The 18,057-nt window shown below is 37.3% G+C and overlaps 1 protein-coding gene across 1 annotated transcript; it reads right to left on the bottom strand.

Annotated features, from left to right (window-relative positions):
* Positions 1-264: 264 nt before the first annotated feature.
* On the bottom strand, positions 265-2,246 carry LOC149247893 (uncharacterized). The gene is made up of 3 exons (XM_089455962.1): positions 1,917-2,246; positions 1,484-1,613; positions 265-1,360 (listed from the first exon to the last, which is right to left on the bottom strand). The coding sequence occupies exons 1-3, from the start codon at positions 2,092-2,094 to the stop codon at positions 463-465; spliced, it is 1,206 nt and encodes a 401-aa protein (XP_089312088.1). The 5' UTR covers positions 2,095-2,246; the 3' UTR covers positions 265-462.
* Positions 2,247-18,057: the final 15,811 nt, after the last annotated feature.

Below are 18,057 nucleotides of genomic sequence, written 5' to 3'. Positions count from 1 at the left end.
AATGTTTTTGAAAACATGATCGAACTTATCTGGAATTATTATTGTATCCAGTATAGCGGCAGAGAATTTTTCGAGTGTTTAAAGAAGTGTTATTTAATTGTTAAGGTTTCTAGCAGGGAGGCTGTGGATGATGGTGCGATTCGATGATTTATAGACGTATCATTTGGAGCTCTGATCAAAATTTTAGAATGGAGATCAAATTTGACTAAAACAAACAGAGATGCATAGTTACAATAATCTCAAAATGGAAACAAAAAAAGAAAGAGCCGTTAAGGTTAGAGATCTAATATATATGCTTGCTTCATAAATGGTATAAAAGGGTTTTCCAGAGGATGATCGACAAACATTTCCTTAAGGCGACCTTCAACTTATTGAATACAATGTAAAGCATTAGGTCAAATAAATGTGATCGAAGAAATCAGAAGCAGCAGCATTACTGATATTGTACATATCGTCGTGCGCCTAAACTGTAACTTGTCCGGCTACAGTACTGTTACACTCATGAATTCCCAACGCTCTAGTTCCTCCTCCAAATATTGCAGGAATTGGCCTGACATTCGCTTCTTGATTGGAAATTCTTGAGCAACCCAATTGATCACCAATCCCATCTACCGCTCCCTCTGTATAAGGCGACTGGTAGCTCTTATGCCCGTACAGGTGATCTTCCAGTAATGTAATTCCTAAGAGCTCGTGATCATTAGTGGTATTTGAAACTCCTGGATAGACATCTGGAAAATCAGCTGCCATACATTCGTATGAATGACCAGCGCTCCATGAACTTGATCTGGAAGATGCTGTTAAGGACGAATAGTCGTTCATGATCAGGTTTTGGTTTATCTGCCCATCGTTCTCAATATTTTCCTTCAACAACTGTCTTTCAGCAAGAGCAGGGATGGTGATTCTGATTGAGTCCACAGAACAATTATTGGGAGAAGCAGGCGCTTCATGAGTTGCTACTGTAGTTCTGCATGACTCTATTATCAACTCGTTGGTTGTCGCTGATTTTGCAGCCTTACAATTATGCAAGACTTGCTCTTGCAGACTCGAAGACATAAAAGCTGCATTAGGAGAGAAGCTGTCATGTGTATGGGCAGAATTATCATTATTCCACAGTTGACAATAAGAATTCAGCAGATTGTTGTTAGGGTTTGGATCAATTAAAAGCTCATCATCTACACGATCCAATCGGAAAGGCATATTAAGTTTGCTGTTGAGGTCCCCGTTGGCGATGGCGATGGCGACGGCGGTGGAGGAAGAGCTATAGGGTTTCAGCCTGAGCTTCTTCTTGATCGCTGAGTTCCAGTAATTCTTGATCTCATTGTCCGTGCGTCCCGGCAACTGTGCCGCTATTTGAGACCACCTAATTATCATTAATGTGGACAATTAATCAAGAATGCTGACAGGGAACAAAAAGTGAGAAGGATCCAAGGAAGAAAGAGAAATTAATGTTGACAGAAGGCGTAGGGTGAACCAGAATAGAAACCTGTTACCGAGAATGGATTGTAAGTTTATGATGAGCTGCTCTTCCTGGCATGAAATCGGATAACGTTTAAGGCCTGGGCGTAAGTAGTTAATCCATCTCAGCCTACAACTTTTTCCGGTTCTTTGCAGACCTGTATAAATGTATGTGCATTGCGGAAACCTTACGACAATGTTACAGATTTATTTGTTGTACAGTTTAGGAGATGTACATATTCGATTTTTCTGTCATTTTTTAAAAATATCATCATTTTTCTAAAATGGAACCCGTGATTTCTCAAGAGGATCACCGTTATTATTGCATTAGGGTTGAGTTACAGAATAAGAAATGCAATATATTAAACTGAATTGGGTTTTAAAAAAAAACTATATCGATTTGAATTAAGCAAAAAGGGAAGAAGAAACTGAATGAAATTAGAGATGAACCGGATGCTTACCGGACTGCTTGGCCACATAGTTCCAGCAGCTGATGAGGCCGTTTCTCCTGATATAGCTGGTGAGTTGGTTATCTTCGTCGGGTGACCAGAGGCCTTTTCTTAGCTTTGGTTTGGAAGCAGCAGGGTTAGGGCCTTCGACTTCCCATGCGCCTTGTGCCTGCCCTATTCTCGACCTCATTTTCCCCAAGCTAGTTGATCTGACAATTGAGTATGTTTGCTCAACTTTGAACCTATACAAGCGCAAAGGCTAGGAAAAGGAACTCCTTTCATCTTGTCATCACTTTCCCATCTTCAATTATTAGGACGTCGGTACTTTACCAGTTGTCTACCCCATCATTAAAGATGGAATCTGCACTGATGGAACCCATTTCCCCGAAGACATTTCAATCCTCTCCGAGTACAGCTGATGGAACCCTCAAACGCATATTTTTCGCTTTAAACACTGAGCTCGTTTATGTTCGTCTTTCGTTCATTCGTTTGATTAAGTTAACGAGTTTAAGTTAACGAATTGCTACTTCAACGGGAAAAATGGTGTCGTGTAAAGACCCTTTAACCTTTTTCTGCAATTTCATAACATGATTTTTTTCTCATTTTATTTAAATGGTATTTTTAAGCTTAAAAAGATAGTTAGTATATTTTGACAAATTCAAATTATACAAAACAAAAAAAATTCTAACTTCTAATTTTCCCCCTTTTAATCCGATTTCAACCACCAAAAAGTTCTATCAACCAAGGAAGGTAAAGGTCGACCGATGAGATTACGCCCACAAGATCATTTCGCCAACAATCAGCAAAAGTTATAACCAATCCGTGCTGACCTCGTACTTATGTATCATATACATTCAGGCCAACCAAATTTTAACGCCGGTCTGTATTGTAATCATGTGTCGCCTTTTCCATTATAGAAACAACGACAACACAAACGTACGTAACTCCTTACGATACAGTATACTGCATAAATGCATAAACCTAGGGCGTACTTTTCCAAAAGGAGTGCAGTATACTGCAATGCAATGCATGTAGATATTCGAAAACAATAGAAATTTATGATATCAATTAAGCTATCGTAGAAACCCCGTCAATTTACACCAAATATATTATAAGATCCATCTTAATGTGTAAATCTCTTTTAAATATATATGTTTTTTAATTTAAACACATCACTGATCTAATCTTTCCCCAAATCAAACCTAATAGATTTGTAATTAACATAAGATTTTTCATTGTTTAAATTAAATTTTTAAATCTATAAAATGAAATTTTAGGATATATTCAACGAAATAACCCAATTCAATAAAGAGGATTTCAGAGGGTTGGACGGTACAATGTTGGTAGAGGATTAGGAATGCAACGAAGACCCTTTGTTGAAAAGAGGGTCATAGAGAATTTGAATGCCCAAACTGTAACATCCAAGAGTAGGAACAAGAAGAGAAGCCTATATTAAACTTGGCCCGAACTGAAAATGAAGGAGTTGAATCACAAGTTCCACCCGATATGGAGGAGCATATCGTGATGACGAGAACAAAGGTGATTCTATAAAAGGAGAAAATACATAGTAGCATCAATATGGATTGTTAGTTTTTGTGAAATATATTTCAAACCAGATGCCCTTCAGGGTGAAAGCTATGTCAAGTTATTATTGATAGTAATAGTCTTGAAAATATGGTTTCTAGACAAGATGGTAGATAAATTGAACTTACACTATGATAAGTATTTCTATCTTTACCGAAATGCATGGTTTAAAAATGGGAATGAATTCATTATTGACAAAGGGTATTTCTATCTTTACCGAAATGCATGGTTTAAAAATGGGAATGAATTCATTATTGACAAAGGGTGTTTGGTGTTTGGTCCAGTTTTTTTTATAGGCAAGACTTACAAAGATGAAATATTGTATGATGTCATCCCAATGGATGCATGCATGCCATATGTTGTTGTGGAGTCCATGGAAATATGAGAGAAAATTCATGCATGTTGGTGAGAAAAATACACATGAATTTTGGAAATACTTATCTAAAGTCATCCTTTTGACCCTTAGGAGTGAAGAAAAAGTCGAGAATATGTTGTTTGAAAGACACGCTATTAAGGAAGTGAATATAATAGAATTTTTTTTACGTGTTAACGCTACACAGAGAAGACGCAGAGGAAGCAATTGAAGCAAAATATATAGAGAAATTAGAAAAAAGAATAGATCATGGTGAGAAGATGAAGAGGGCAGAGCTGGAAGAGTATATAAATGGATGCACTTATTAATGCTTATAGAAAAAATCATTTTATGGTCATGTTTTTTCCAAACAAAGGAAGACACATCTTTATACCTACAAGTGCACAAAAGTCAAAAAATTGTTACTCATAGCATCTTTTATATACATATATTTTATATAAATAATTTAATTTTAAAATTAAAAACAATGTACAGATGAAATTAGTTTATATAACTTGTTCATATTATTGTACTTATTTTGTGATTGAAAACCACCGTTTAAAACGATTTAAAAAATGTCTTTTCAATACTCATGGATTCATAAATTAGTGTAAATTAAGAAATATATTTTATTATTGCTATAAAATGTTAATAATTTTTTTATTAAATTTATCATTCTAATAAATAAATAATGTAATTTATATAAATTAAATAATTTGTAAATATAGATAATCATTAATTTAAGTAATTGTGTTATTATATATTTAAAGTTTTAAAAATTATAACAAACAACTAAATTATAATTTTAATTAAAATAATAATAATCATTATTTTTAATAATATGAAAATTAATATAAATTATATATATATATATATATATATATAAAATGTATGACAATATTTTTAATCATAAAAATTTACTCATTTTTTTTATGTTCGTCTTTCATTCATTCGTTTGATTAAGTTAATGAGTTTAAGTTGGTCTACAACATATGGTGTTTTTCCATGAATGGTTTGCGGTGCTCTCCACTCGGAAAACGCTCAAAGCACAGGTCAGTTTTATTATAGAGTTTCCCATGTTATGATTTTCTGAAGTTCTAGTTTTTAGATTAATGGATCTGGACTCTATTATACATGATTAAAGACTTTCGGTGTTCTATATAATCGTGTAATATTAAGTGGTACACAATCTGTATGTACATGTCTGGAACTCTGGTTTTTCATGTCTTATCCTGATCCACACCCCGGGAGTTTTATCGTTGCCATTTCGTTTTCATGTCTGGCTCTGAACCTTTAGGTTGGTGGGGGGTATCCATAAAAAATCTCAAGAAATATTTTGTTATATATAAGCCATGCTCAGACCTTCGTTTCAGGATAGGACCTTGGTGGTGTGTTTATGAAATATGCTGCTACTGTATCGTTTGCCCAGATGTGTCTTCCTGATGCTCAATTCCTCTCAGTCGTGAACATTCCTGTATTTTCCGATGCCGTTTTTTTTTTTATTTGAAAATTTCCGGTGATGGGTTGGCCAAGCCATAATGGTAGTAATTTCTCTCCCCCCTTCTTTCGATAAATGCTCACCGCCACTTAACTATTTTTACATAAATGATTGTCGACATATCTTATAGTCACATTGCCAGTAGGGAAGTTTCTGGTGTCTCGGCTACCCGGCCATAGGCCATCATTTCCTTTTTTCCTCCAGTTGCCCTCTTTTTTCTGGACGGTGTTGTACTTCTATCTTGACTTATCCTGATTTTCTTTCCTATCTTTTCCTCTATAATATAAAGCCTTGCGGTACTTGGTAAGTCAGGCTATCCCCTTAGGGATCTTCTTTCTGACTTATAGAAGTCTATGTCTGTCCTATGCAATGGACTTTCCTTCTGACACTTCCGCAGCATTAGCCATGGTTTGGGCCACCTTGGAAGTGGAGAAAGTCAATGCCAGCTATGCTTCTAAACCTGACTGGACTACCTCGTTGAATGCTGACATCATTCCTTTTTCTCACATTGAACAATCTCCAAGGAGCGGTGGTCCTGCTATCCATTCCCGACAAAAGCAACACCGCCCAGTTAAAACTTCTCCCCCTCTCGACGCAATTAATTTGGATGGGCCACTGTTACTTGATAGAATCGCAAGTTTGCAATAGCGAGCATTAGTAGGCCGATGGAACTTTCCTTCAATGGATGACTCTCATATTAGAACTTGGATTACAGCCAAATGGGCTCCACTCCTAGGTTACTCCCTGACCATTTTCCGTCTTATGAATAGTTGGTATAGTTTCCATTTTCTCCGGGTTCGTGACTTGGAGATCATCTTTTCAAAACCCTGGGTCAGAGATAGAAGTTTTTTGGCCCTTTACAGATGGTTCATTGGATTTAATCCACTCAGATGCACTCCTCAGAATAATTATATTTGGTTGAAGCTGCATGGGTTACCAATCGAACTGTGGACCAAAGAATCTATGGAGAAAATAGGTAATGCTATTGGTCGTTTCATATATGTCGATCCCAGGTGCATTGGAGCAAAGGACAAGCACATAGCTTGGATCCTTATAGAAAAGGAATACAGGGGCGATTTTTCGGAGTTTATTGATTTAACATGGGGAATGTCAAAAATACAACAGTGCTTAGATTACTGGGGCATTCCTTTTAGGTGCTCGGTTTGTCATAAAATGGACCATCTCTTCCCTCAATGTCCACGTCGAACGAGTATGAAACATAAGTCAAAGAAACAATTAGAATCTGGTGTTGCAAATGAGCGTGTCTTTATGAACACGGATCAGTCATATAATTTTGAGGCATATCGAGCTCCTGCTTTTCCAAATGTGCAACTCTCTTCACCTAGAGGTCTTTCTCTCGATCGATATTCTAGCCTTCCTCGTACTCGCTCACTGTCTGCGGGCCCTTCCAATCAGAATATTGAACATACCATGTGTCACCCATGGTCATCATCCGTGTCTAAACATTCCACATAGTAATATGTCGAACCGCCACTTCATCCGATGAACTTTTCATTACCCCCCCCCCCTCCACAGGAACCGGATCCGGAAGATGCCATTCCCCCCCGCCTTTCCACAAGCTGTCCCTGGATGGTCCATCATCCCCTCATATTCAATATATTTCTTCATCTCCACAATCCCCCTCCTCTCATATCCCTCCTCCCTTAAGGATCCCATCATCTCCCTCACAATCCCGCGGAGCCGATCCCAAAGGCAAAGTTGTTTGCACATCGTTCACTCCTACCAATTCCCCGGGATCCTCGGACAAAAATACATTCGATTGTGATTTAGACCTTCTTTTAAAACGGGCTTCATTGAAATTACAACCGCTTACTGTTCACAAACCTGGCCATTCCCCTTCCCCTATTATTAGCCCGAATTCGGCCGGGAACATCACTGTCCATCGAAAAGAGAAGAGGGGTAGTAGACATTTCAGAGGGAGAAGGGGTAGACAGGATATGACCTGGGATCTATCCTTGATCGACATTCCTATATCTGAAATAGCTTCTGATGATTTCTCTGGAAAAGGGCCTCTTAGAGCAAGTCGGCCTTCTGAAGTCCTCAAATGATTGACATCCTATCGATGAATATCCGGGGTCTTGGAGCAGACCCCAAGTTTCTGGCCCTGAAGGATCTATTTCTCTCCTCAAATTCCAAAATGCTCTTAATTCAAGAAACCATGCATGATAGTCTTCAAACTATCTCATATTTTAGACGGATGCTTCCATCATGGCACATGGTTGCAACTAATGTTGTAGGTTTGTCAGGTGGTTTGGTTGTTTTATGGGATCCAAAATGGATAAAGGCGGTTGCATTTCAATGTTTTGCTGGTATTCTCATTCTGGCCTACATTAGAGATTCTCCAGATCCAGTCCACATATTAAACATTTATGCTCCATATAAAGATCGTTATCCTTTTTGGGAATATTTTCTATCATCGGAACTTCTTGATATTGACTCCTTATTAATTGGAGGTAATTTTAACTGTACACTATGTAACGATGAGATATGGGGCAATGGCAGGAAAAATGACCCGATTGGCCGCTTGATTCAGGATGCAATCATACAAAATAACTTCGTTGATGTTATGCCACCTTGCCAGGGGCCTACGTGGGACAATGGGTGATCTAATGACTCATTTCTGGCTAAAAGGCTAGACAGATTCCTCTTACATGAAAAATTGATTGAAAGATTTGGTTCCCCCTCGGTGAAAATTATTCCTACATTTATATCAGATCATCGCCCCATTTCTATACATTGGAAATTTATTGGGTGTAGATTCGGTTATCTGTTTAAATTTAACAGGACATAGCTTTCTCATGAACAGTTCAACAAGTTTATAATGGAATCTTGGCTTCCCCCATCCTCTTTGGCACATGATCATATTCAGCCTTTTGCAGATCGACTGTCTTCTCTTCGAAGAAAGGTTAAAAGATGGCAACGGGAGAAAGTTGCCTCCAATAGAATGGCCTTGAAGGACATATGTAGGAATTTGGAATTCTTATCCACACACTTCAAACAACCTTATATGCCCTCTGTTATTCGGAAAAAAATTTGGGACCTTGAGAAAAGAAAGAAAAAGATTCTAGCAATGGAAGAAGCTTCTTGGCGTCTTAAGGGTCGAGCCTTATGGCTCATAGAGGGGGTAAAAATACAAAGTTTTTCCACAGATTCGCTAATAAGCATTGGGAGGTAAACATTATTTGGGAAATCAAGGATGAAATATCATTCCCAGGAGGCCATAGCGTGTGAAGCTATGAAATATTTCAAAAATGCATACAGCAGAGACATTGGCAGTGGCATTGAGGATATTCAATGGGGTATCGAACCATACCCTACCATGTTTGATGATAATCAAAACGTTGCCCTATTCTCTGAAGTTTCCGAGGAAGAATTACTGATGACTATGAAATCTTTTCAGAAGGATAAATGTCCACGACTGAATAGCTGGACCATTGACTTCTTTATCCATTTCTTCGACTTATTCAAGTCTGATATCCTAAAAATGGTTGAGGAATCAAGATTAAATGGGTTCACCAGTCATTATATTTCCTCAACTTATATAGCTTTGATTCCTAAGAAGAAACTCTCTGCTTCATTTTCAGATTACAGGCCAATTTCATTGTGCAATGTCTTGTATAAGATTATCTCAAAAATCATTGCTATTCACATGAGGAATATCTTATCTCTTCATCTGTCCCATGAACAACACGGTTTTCTAAAGGATAGGAATATATTGGACGCAGTGGCTCTCACTCAGGAATGTCTACATTCCATACATAGCAGGAAGTTAGATGCTGCTTTATTAAAAATTGATCTTAAAAAGGCTTACGATAGTGTGGATTGGGGTTTTATCCGCTGCCTTCTTGCAAGGATTGGTCTTGATAACAGATGCTCCAGATGGATTATGGCGTGTGTGGTTGATGTCAATTATGCAGTTCTTATCAATGGAATCCCTACTCCTTTTTTCAAAGCGGCTAGGGGGTTAAGACAAGGTTGTTCCTTGTCTCCACTCCTTTTCATCCTTGTAATGGACTCTCTGAGTCTTCATATCAAGTGGGCAATTCTTCAAAATAAATACAGGCCCCTTCCCATCTGTAGGGGAATCTACATTTCCCATAATTTTTTTGTTGATGATATTCTATTAACAGTTGTTCTGTGCAGAGCTACCTGGATTTGTCTTCATGGAATATTGGGGCGGTTTCAAAATGCTACTGGCATGTGTGTAAATGTAGGTAAATCATCATTTCATGTTGAAGATGTAAATGGGGAACTGATTATTTTCCTATCACAGCTTTTCAATATCAAAGCAATGCCTCTTCGGAATGGGCTAAAATACTTGGGTTCCAATTTGAAATCTGTTGGATATCGTGTGGCTGATTGGTCTTGGATTCCTGACCGATTTTATAAGAAAATCACTGCATGGGAGTATAAATGCTTATCCATTGGTGGCCGCGCAATTCTGACTCAAGTTGTGCTCGTGCAAATAATGGTATATTGGGCACACCTTTTCTATATCCCTACAGCCATCATCAACAGCTTAAACAGGATGACTGCCAATTTTATATGGGGAGGGCACAAAGAACAAAAAAAATATCATCTGTCAAAACTTTCTAAGCTGGCTCGCCCTAAAAAAATGGGAGGTTGGGGCATATTGGATCTAGATATTTTTCGGAAGGCTCTGTTATGCAAAACTATGTGGAAAGCAATCATGGGTATGTCTATTTGGAGCAAGGCCATTCATGCTAAGTACATGGAAAATAAAGATATGTCCTACTGGGTTAGGGAAGACAACATTGGATCCTATCTCGGCTCTGCAATTTGGAGAGGATTCAGGAAATTGGAGCCTTTCTTCAGACAAAATCTGATCTGGAAATTTCAGACTAGTTCTAAAATTATTATTGGTTGGGATGAATTTGCGGGAGTGGCTGGAAAGATCCAAATATCCACTCAGTTACTAAGATCGTTGCACAACAGGGGTATTTTTTTCTGGGCCAGTGCCATCTGAAAATGGGATGGAGCAATTCCAATTTGGAAATCAGCGACAGATCTGCGCCTCAATGGTGATCTGGCAATGCAATGGAATTCTATCATAAGAATGCTGAGGGCTCATGGCATATATCGCTCTGCGGATAAGGACTTCCTCATTTGGAAGGGACATGGTGGCTCCTTAACGGTATATGTCAAACATATATATCAAAAACTTCTAACCTCATAATTAGATCACGCTGATAACACCTTCCCTACATCACTTTGGAAAACAGGCTGCCCCTTAAAGATCATAATTTTTGCCTGGTTGGTGTTTCATAATAGGAATCTCACATGGGAAAACTTACAAAATCAAAATTGTTGTGGCCTGCTATATGCCCCCTTTGTAGATCTGACTTTGAGAACAACTTACATCTTTTTCTCCTTTGTCCATAAGCTCAAATAATCTGGCAGAAACTTGCTACTCACTTTGGTTACAACCACAACTCTTTCCCTTCCATTCCTGAGGCTTTCAAAGGGTGGAGTATTATGAACAAAGAGTGGTGGCCCATTCCTTTATTGGCTATTTGGGCCATTTGGAAATGGCGAAATGGGATGATTTTCAATTCAAAGATGGAATCTCCTTCTTCTGTTGTAGAATCCATCCATTGTCTATACAACGCACTCGATTTTCCAGGTCAAACCAGGATCTGCAATGGAAGAAGGTTTTCAATAGGGGAGCCCACGGCAATTCCACGTGCCGATTTTGACGGAGCTACACCACATGGTACGTGTGCATGTGGAGTATTCATCATTCCAGAAGCTGGTCAAGCCTTTGAAATACACTGGAATGGTGGACCAGGGTCCAACAATAGAGCTGAGGCGATGGCCCTCACTGGTCTTCTCTCCCTTTGTAACTTTCTTGACTTTCCGAATCTACAAATTTTTGGATATTCGAAAGTCATCATCGACCACGTTCAGTCAAAACACATTATAAAAAATATCAATCTTACTGGATGGCTGAACAGAATAGAGGCTTTATGGAGTAGCAGGAGGGACTACACAATTACACACATTGACAGGGAAGAAAGCAAAAGGGCAGATGCTTTATCCAAAATGGGTCTATCTTCTCCCCAAGGTATTTGGAGGATGCAAATCATGGTGGACAATATCTCCTACCAGGTCTAGGACTTTTGCTTACTGGGTACATAATTTTCTTTCTAATGATGAATATATGGTATGTATCTTTCTCCCACTTTTTGCCTTTCCATTGTGAAGGAATTCTCATATATTTGTCACAAGGATCAGTTTTCTCACTTTCCATTTTTCTTATATACGTTTTCCTTCACATGTTCCATATGTAGCTAAACAGGTTATCTTATTATGTCCTACCACTTTGTGTGACATTGTACCACATTTCTACCATAGTTGCTAGTTTTTTTCCTCTTTCCTCTCATATATGCATTCGCTATATAATCTTATTTGATGAATATACAAATATATAGCTTTTTTTCGTGCTGAAAAGTTATTGAGTTTAAGTTAACAAATATATAGCTTTTTTCATGGTGAAAAGTTAATGAGTTTAAGTTAAGAAATTGCTACTTCAACGAGAAAAATGGTCTCGTGTAAAGACCCTTCAACCTTTTTCTGCAATTTAATAACATGATTTTCTTTCTCACTTTATTTAAATGGTACTCTTAAGCTTAAAAAGATAGTTAGTATATTTTGAAAAATTCAAATTATACAAAATAAAGAAATTCTAACTTCTAATTTTCCCCTTTTTAATCCGATTTCACCCACCCAAAAGTTCTATCAACCAAGGAAGGTAAAGGTCGCCCGACGATATTACGCCCACAAGATCATTTCGCCAACAATCAGCAAAAGTTATAACCAATCCGTGCTGACCTCGTATAACCAATCATGACTGACCTCGTACTTATGTATCATATACATTCAGGCCAACCAAATTTTAACTCCGGTCTGCATTGTAATCATGTGTCGTCTTTTCCATTATAGAAACAACGACAACACAAACGTACGTAACTCCTTACGATACAGTATACTGCATCAATGCATAAACCTAAGACGTACTTTTCCAACAGGAGTGCAGTATACTGCAATGCAATTAGATATTCGAAAACAATAGAAATTTATGATATCAATTAACCCATCGTTGAAACCCCATCAATTTACACCAAATATATTATAACATCAATCTTAATGTGTAAATCTCTTATATATATATATATATATATATATATATATATATATATAAATTCAAACACATCACAGATCTAATCTTTCCCCAAATCAAACTTAATAGATTTGTAATTAAGATAAGATTTTTCATTGTTTAAATTAAATTTTAAAGGTATAAAATGAAATTAATGTCTTTAAAATTTACTTTGGAACTTGGATTGGAATGTGTACCTTACTTAATTTAAATTTATAATTTAAACATACCTTAGTTTGATTTCAAACAAAATTAATAAAAAAATATTTGAATAAAAATGCTACAATGAAACTACTTGTTTTAGCCATAATAATTTATTTTTCTCAATTGCTTTATATAATGTATATATAGTTATTTTTAATCATGTTTAATAAGTACACATTTAAATATATTCCGTGAAATATTTTATTTCTAGAATATATTCTTCACAATTGTTATTAATATATTTTTTAATACACTTCAATATTAATTAACCCTCTATATTAAAATATTTTATTTGAGTTACATTAAATTTTTTATTATTAATAATACTTTTTAAATACCGCATATTAATTGGATATTAAGAATTAAATGAATTACATGTCTCCTTTAATTTTTTTACTTTTAATTATTTCTCTTTAAACATTGAAATATTTTAATATGATGACACAAATAATTTTTCAATTACTTTTTCTCTATATACATATGCGTGAAGTTGAGGTTGAAATAATCTACTCAACATGCATATTTAGAAACATTATATGAGTCATGTACTCAATAAACATTATTATAATAAAAAATAAAAGTAAAAGTTTTTTTTTAATATTTTATTTTTAGTTACTTTAGTTCTTTATAAAGTTCGTATGAGATTATGATATTTCATATGTACTTTGACATATTTTATTTATATATATTCTTCTTTTGGTTGATAAGTGGGTGAATCCTAAAAATCACTCTTACCCTGTGGCTGAGAGGCCACCACTACATCTAAGCCGTCAAAGTTACCCGGGGATTGCACCCGGCCTGAGCCGCACCAGCGGAAACCATGCTGGATTTTTTGGTATCGGCTAGACTAGAACCGGTGACCTTTCGCGTACGGAGCGCCTTAACAGCGTGCTCCTTCATTGACTGTTCTAAATCTCTTTGATTAGATTTTATTTATATATATTCATTTGGTATAAGATTATGTTATTTCATATGTACTTTGACATATTTTATTTATATATATTAAGTTTTTTGTTTTTATTATAGTTGATATTCTTTTTAAATTTTAGGAATATGTATATTTTTTAAAAGAATACTTTTGAGCATGCAAATAATTACAGATCTCACATCTCTTCGTTGAATGAGCCAAATGTTGCAATATAGTAGTTTAGTCTTTTATTGTCTAACCTGTGATGCAATGTAGTAGCTTAGTTAATGTTAGTCAATTTAAAAATGAGTTGATGCTTCAATTAGAATTGATTTAGACTTGTTATCATCGAAAGATGGAAATTTGAAATGAGTATGTGTTAATCACAACCGAAAAAGTTAAAAGAAAAAATCTCACTCACCTTCCACCCTATGTTCCATATTGTCCTAGCCATGGTCAAAACACTGCAATGCCCTCAATAACATGTGTGAAGTAGTAGAACAAATTGTGGAGGTTAATAATGATGGTTTCATCATATTCAACTCAAGGATATGGTTTCAATCATCCTCTTAATAAAAATCACAACTTTCTATTAATAAAATAAAATGTTGCATAAAGCACATGAACAAGTACATTCGTCTATTGTCCGTGAGGATTAAGTGCGTAGCTAAGCTATCAGAAGTTACATTTGACCATATATATTAGCTCTCTTTTTTAACTTTTTTTCTTTCGAACTTTGTGCCAAACCCCAAGTGATGGAGTAGCCATAAAAATTTCCAACTCGTCACTTTTTGAAATTGCTGAGACTTCTTTATCTGAGTCTGAGCTCTCAGAAACACAAGATCACTTTTTTCCATGTGGGCCTCGATTGTTGCTCTTTTCCTCATGTTTTTTTCCATGAGTCAAAACCACTATTGAGTCAATGGGATTCTCTATCTATTTAGCCTGATCCTTCAACCTCTCTTCCCCCTCCTTTTGAGAACCTTGTTGATCTTGTTCCTCTGAATGTTGTTGGCCTTCATCCATTTCTTCATCCTCATCATTCGAAGAAGGTGCTCGGTCTCGGAATTTCCATCCTTTTTGCTTCTGTAATCTTTTTTTTGTCCTTTTCTCCACTTGTGTGCATGTATTATGCAAATTCCCTGTCCTATGGTAGATCTGGTATTTAAAGCCGATATTTCCAAAATCTAACCATTGTGTCCACTTGGAGTCCTTGTGGGCACATGAACATGATCTAGAAGTCCTTTACCTAATTCCATCTCAAACCTATGTGTGCAAAATTGAAGATACCTTTGTCCATTCTTTCTCAATCTATCTTTAGGAATCTTCCCAAAGAATTCTTAATGCCCGCTAGGACCTCGTGGTGCCAAAAGGGGAGCAAAAGACTATGTGGCCTTACCCAAACTGACAGTTTCGTAACCACCATTATGTTGGCATCAAGACCGGGAAGCAATGGGGTTACAAAGAGACATGTCGTTCCCCAAAACCATGGTCCTTCATTTATGACATAGTCCAAGTCTTTCTGATTATCCAAATGAACCACAAAAAATCCCTTCGCACATATATAAATATCACAATCTCTAGTCCAGTTGAGTAGGATCCTCTTATGTATATCTTCAAATTTGGACTAGAAACCATTAAATCGTCATATAATAGCTTTTGCTTCCAAAATAGTGAAAAGACCATTCACTTCTAGTAATTCTATTGACATATATGGAGCTTTCTCCATCTTCTCTACAAGGTACGAACCTCGGATTATGAGATTTGTTGTTTGTTTGTCAAGTGTGATAGCATTCCCTCTGAAGGCATCCTTAAACAAAACCAAACCCCTGCCAGCAGAAGATGGTGTAGGTAGAATTATCGCTCATGGGGAACCTCCTTACAATCTTCAATTTAGGATAACAATAGAGTTCCTTTGAATACCATAGTCTTTCAATTAGAGCACATAGTGCAACACCTTTCCTACAAAAATAAGAATTTGTAAAGAAGTTGGAATACCTTAGATAGTTTGAAAACTTTGCTTCAAATTTGTCACTTGATTTGTTTAGTGATCCCTTAGCAACGTTAATTTTCCATTAAAAGTTTTGATAAAAACTTCGAACAACTCCTCCAGATCTAGATATAGGCACTTTGGTCTCCCCTCTACTTGTCTCTCGTTTAGATATGGATCAAAATGATAGATTTGGGATTTTTATGAGACGAGAGGGCACACCGCCAAGCAAGGTTACTTGCTTCCCTACTGCATGTAATGATCTAGCATGGAACCATTGTAGAAAAGAAAATCAACTGCAAAGGGTTGCCTCTGCAACCCTCGCTATCCAAAATAATGGGCCCAAACCAGATCCCAATCGGTCTTTCAGCAAAAGAGAGATGTCTTGCAATATTATGATCAAAACATTGTTTTTGTGGCTCTGATTCCATGTCAACCGAAGTTACAGATTTGATGGAGAGGGTGCTTTGCCATTCGAAATAACATGGATTTTCATCCCCAGCAAGAGCCTACTGCGAGTTGTGGTCTTAATGAACTATGCTGCTCATATCCACTATCTAAGGTCATGGCCTGGTTGCAATTTTCACAAGAGAGGAGACCCTAGGGGGAGAATTGCATTGAAGGTTCGGTTACTTCCTGAGATCACCAGGCTCCTTGCCTGCATAGGTCACTGTGATAACCTAGGCCAGTTGAAAATAATTAATATTATTTTGTATTAATGGAGAAATGGTTACATAATTTGTAATGTATCTCCTTAGTTTAGGATTTGTTCCTAGAGTTTAGGAGTTTGTTTGCAACTACCTGATTTCTAGTGATGTACTTAATGATGTAATCTTTCATTCATGAATAGCAGAGTGTACGGAGAGAGTTCTCTTTGTATGAGTGCAGTCTCCAGGTGCAGTACTCACCTGTGAGCTGTAACTCCTTTTTTTAATTCAAATCTGATTTTTATCTTGGTACCAGAGCATAGAGTAGGGATAGCCTTGATTTTTATTTTTAGGATGCATCATTGATTAAAGAACGGTAGTGACTTATTTGTAGAATCAGGTGGACTACAGTAACACTTGGAGCATAGGTCTCAGATGACTGATCATCTCTGAGCACAAGAAAGTGTTGGCACAGTTTTGACGCGAACAGTCACGCCATTTTGGAGCAAAAAGAAGATCTGGCTCGAGTTTTTAAGGAACTGTCGTGCCACTTGGCATGGTTCTGAGGGTGATAAGTGCGCCAGCGCACCATAAAGTACAACTCGCATGGAAAATCAAGGATTAATCGTGCCAATTTCTGAGGGTGATAAGCGCGCCAGCGCGCCAGAAAGTACAGTTGGTGCAGAAAATCAAGGATTAATCGTGCCATTTTCGTGCCTCGCATCGATTTTGTTTATGACGCGGGCATTTCGCTGTCAAAGGAGCACCAACCTCTTTCTCTTTGAAAAATTTGCAATTTTTTTGCAGATCGAAGTTGCTCGGTGGTGGCACTTTGAATTTTCGGCTCTGTTCAGTGGCAATAGAGCAGAGTAGCCTGGTGGTGGCATATTGGAGTTCCTGATCTACTCTGTGGTAGCAGATCGGACTTGCCCGGTGGTGGCACGTTGAAGTTCCTGATCTACTCGGTGGCAGCAGATCGGACTTGCCCGGTGGTGGTGCATTGTAGTTCCGGATCTGTTCGGTGGCAGCAGATCGGACTTGCCCGGTGGTGGCTCATTGAAGGTACAATTTTTTTCAGCAAAATAGAGGTTCGGATCTGGTATAAGTCAATATGAATAACAGTTTAGAATCGTATCTCCACGAGTCTGGCAAACTCGATCGATCGAATTTCAACAACTGGAAATTCAAGTTGTAGACTTTACTTGAAAGTGCAAATGCATGGTCGATCGGGATCAGCCACACAAGAACAAGATTGGGATAAAAGGGAGACAAAAGCAAAAGTCATATTGAAGATTTCCGTCAAGGACAATGTTATCCCACATATTAGAGACTGTAAATCGGCCGCTGACATTTCAACAACCATTAAAAACCTATACCAGACACAGAATTCAAATCGTGTCTTGTCACTCAAAGGCAAGCTGTTTGCATTGAAGATGGAGGAAAATGAATCCGTTGCTGGATTCATTGTGAGAGTCAAAGACCTGAAGGATAGATTAGGAGATATTGGAGAGAAAGTTTCCGATTCAGATTTGGTCACGATCACGTTGAATGGAATGATTGATGATTACCAGACATTTATCACAGGGTTTCCAGCAAGGGAGAAAGCCCCTTCATTTGAAGAGCTGACAGGGATTCTGATACAAGAAGAAGAGCAACGACAAAATTTGAAATCTCAGAGCAATGACCTTGCTCTGATGGCAAAAAGGAGACAGTTTAAAGGGAAGCAGCATCAGCAACCGCAACAGCACCAGCAGAGAGGAGCCAACACAT

Source organism: Pinus tabuliformis, chromosome 7, assembly GCF_031772625.1.
Source record: "Pinus tabuliformis cultivar Carrire ecotype Pingquan chromosome 7, CPIR1, whole genome shotgun sequence".
In the NCBI taxonomy this organism is placed as follows: Eukaryota; Viridiplantae; Streptophyta; class Pinopsida; order Pinales; family Pinaceae; genus Pinus; species Pinus tabuliformis.
This window is presented reverse-complemented; position numbering and strand designations above follow the sequence as displayed.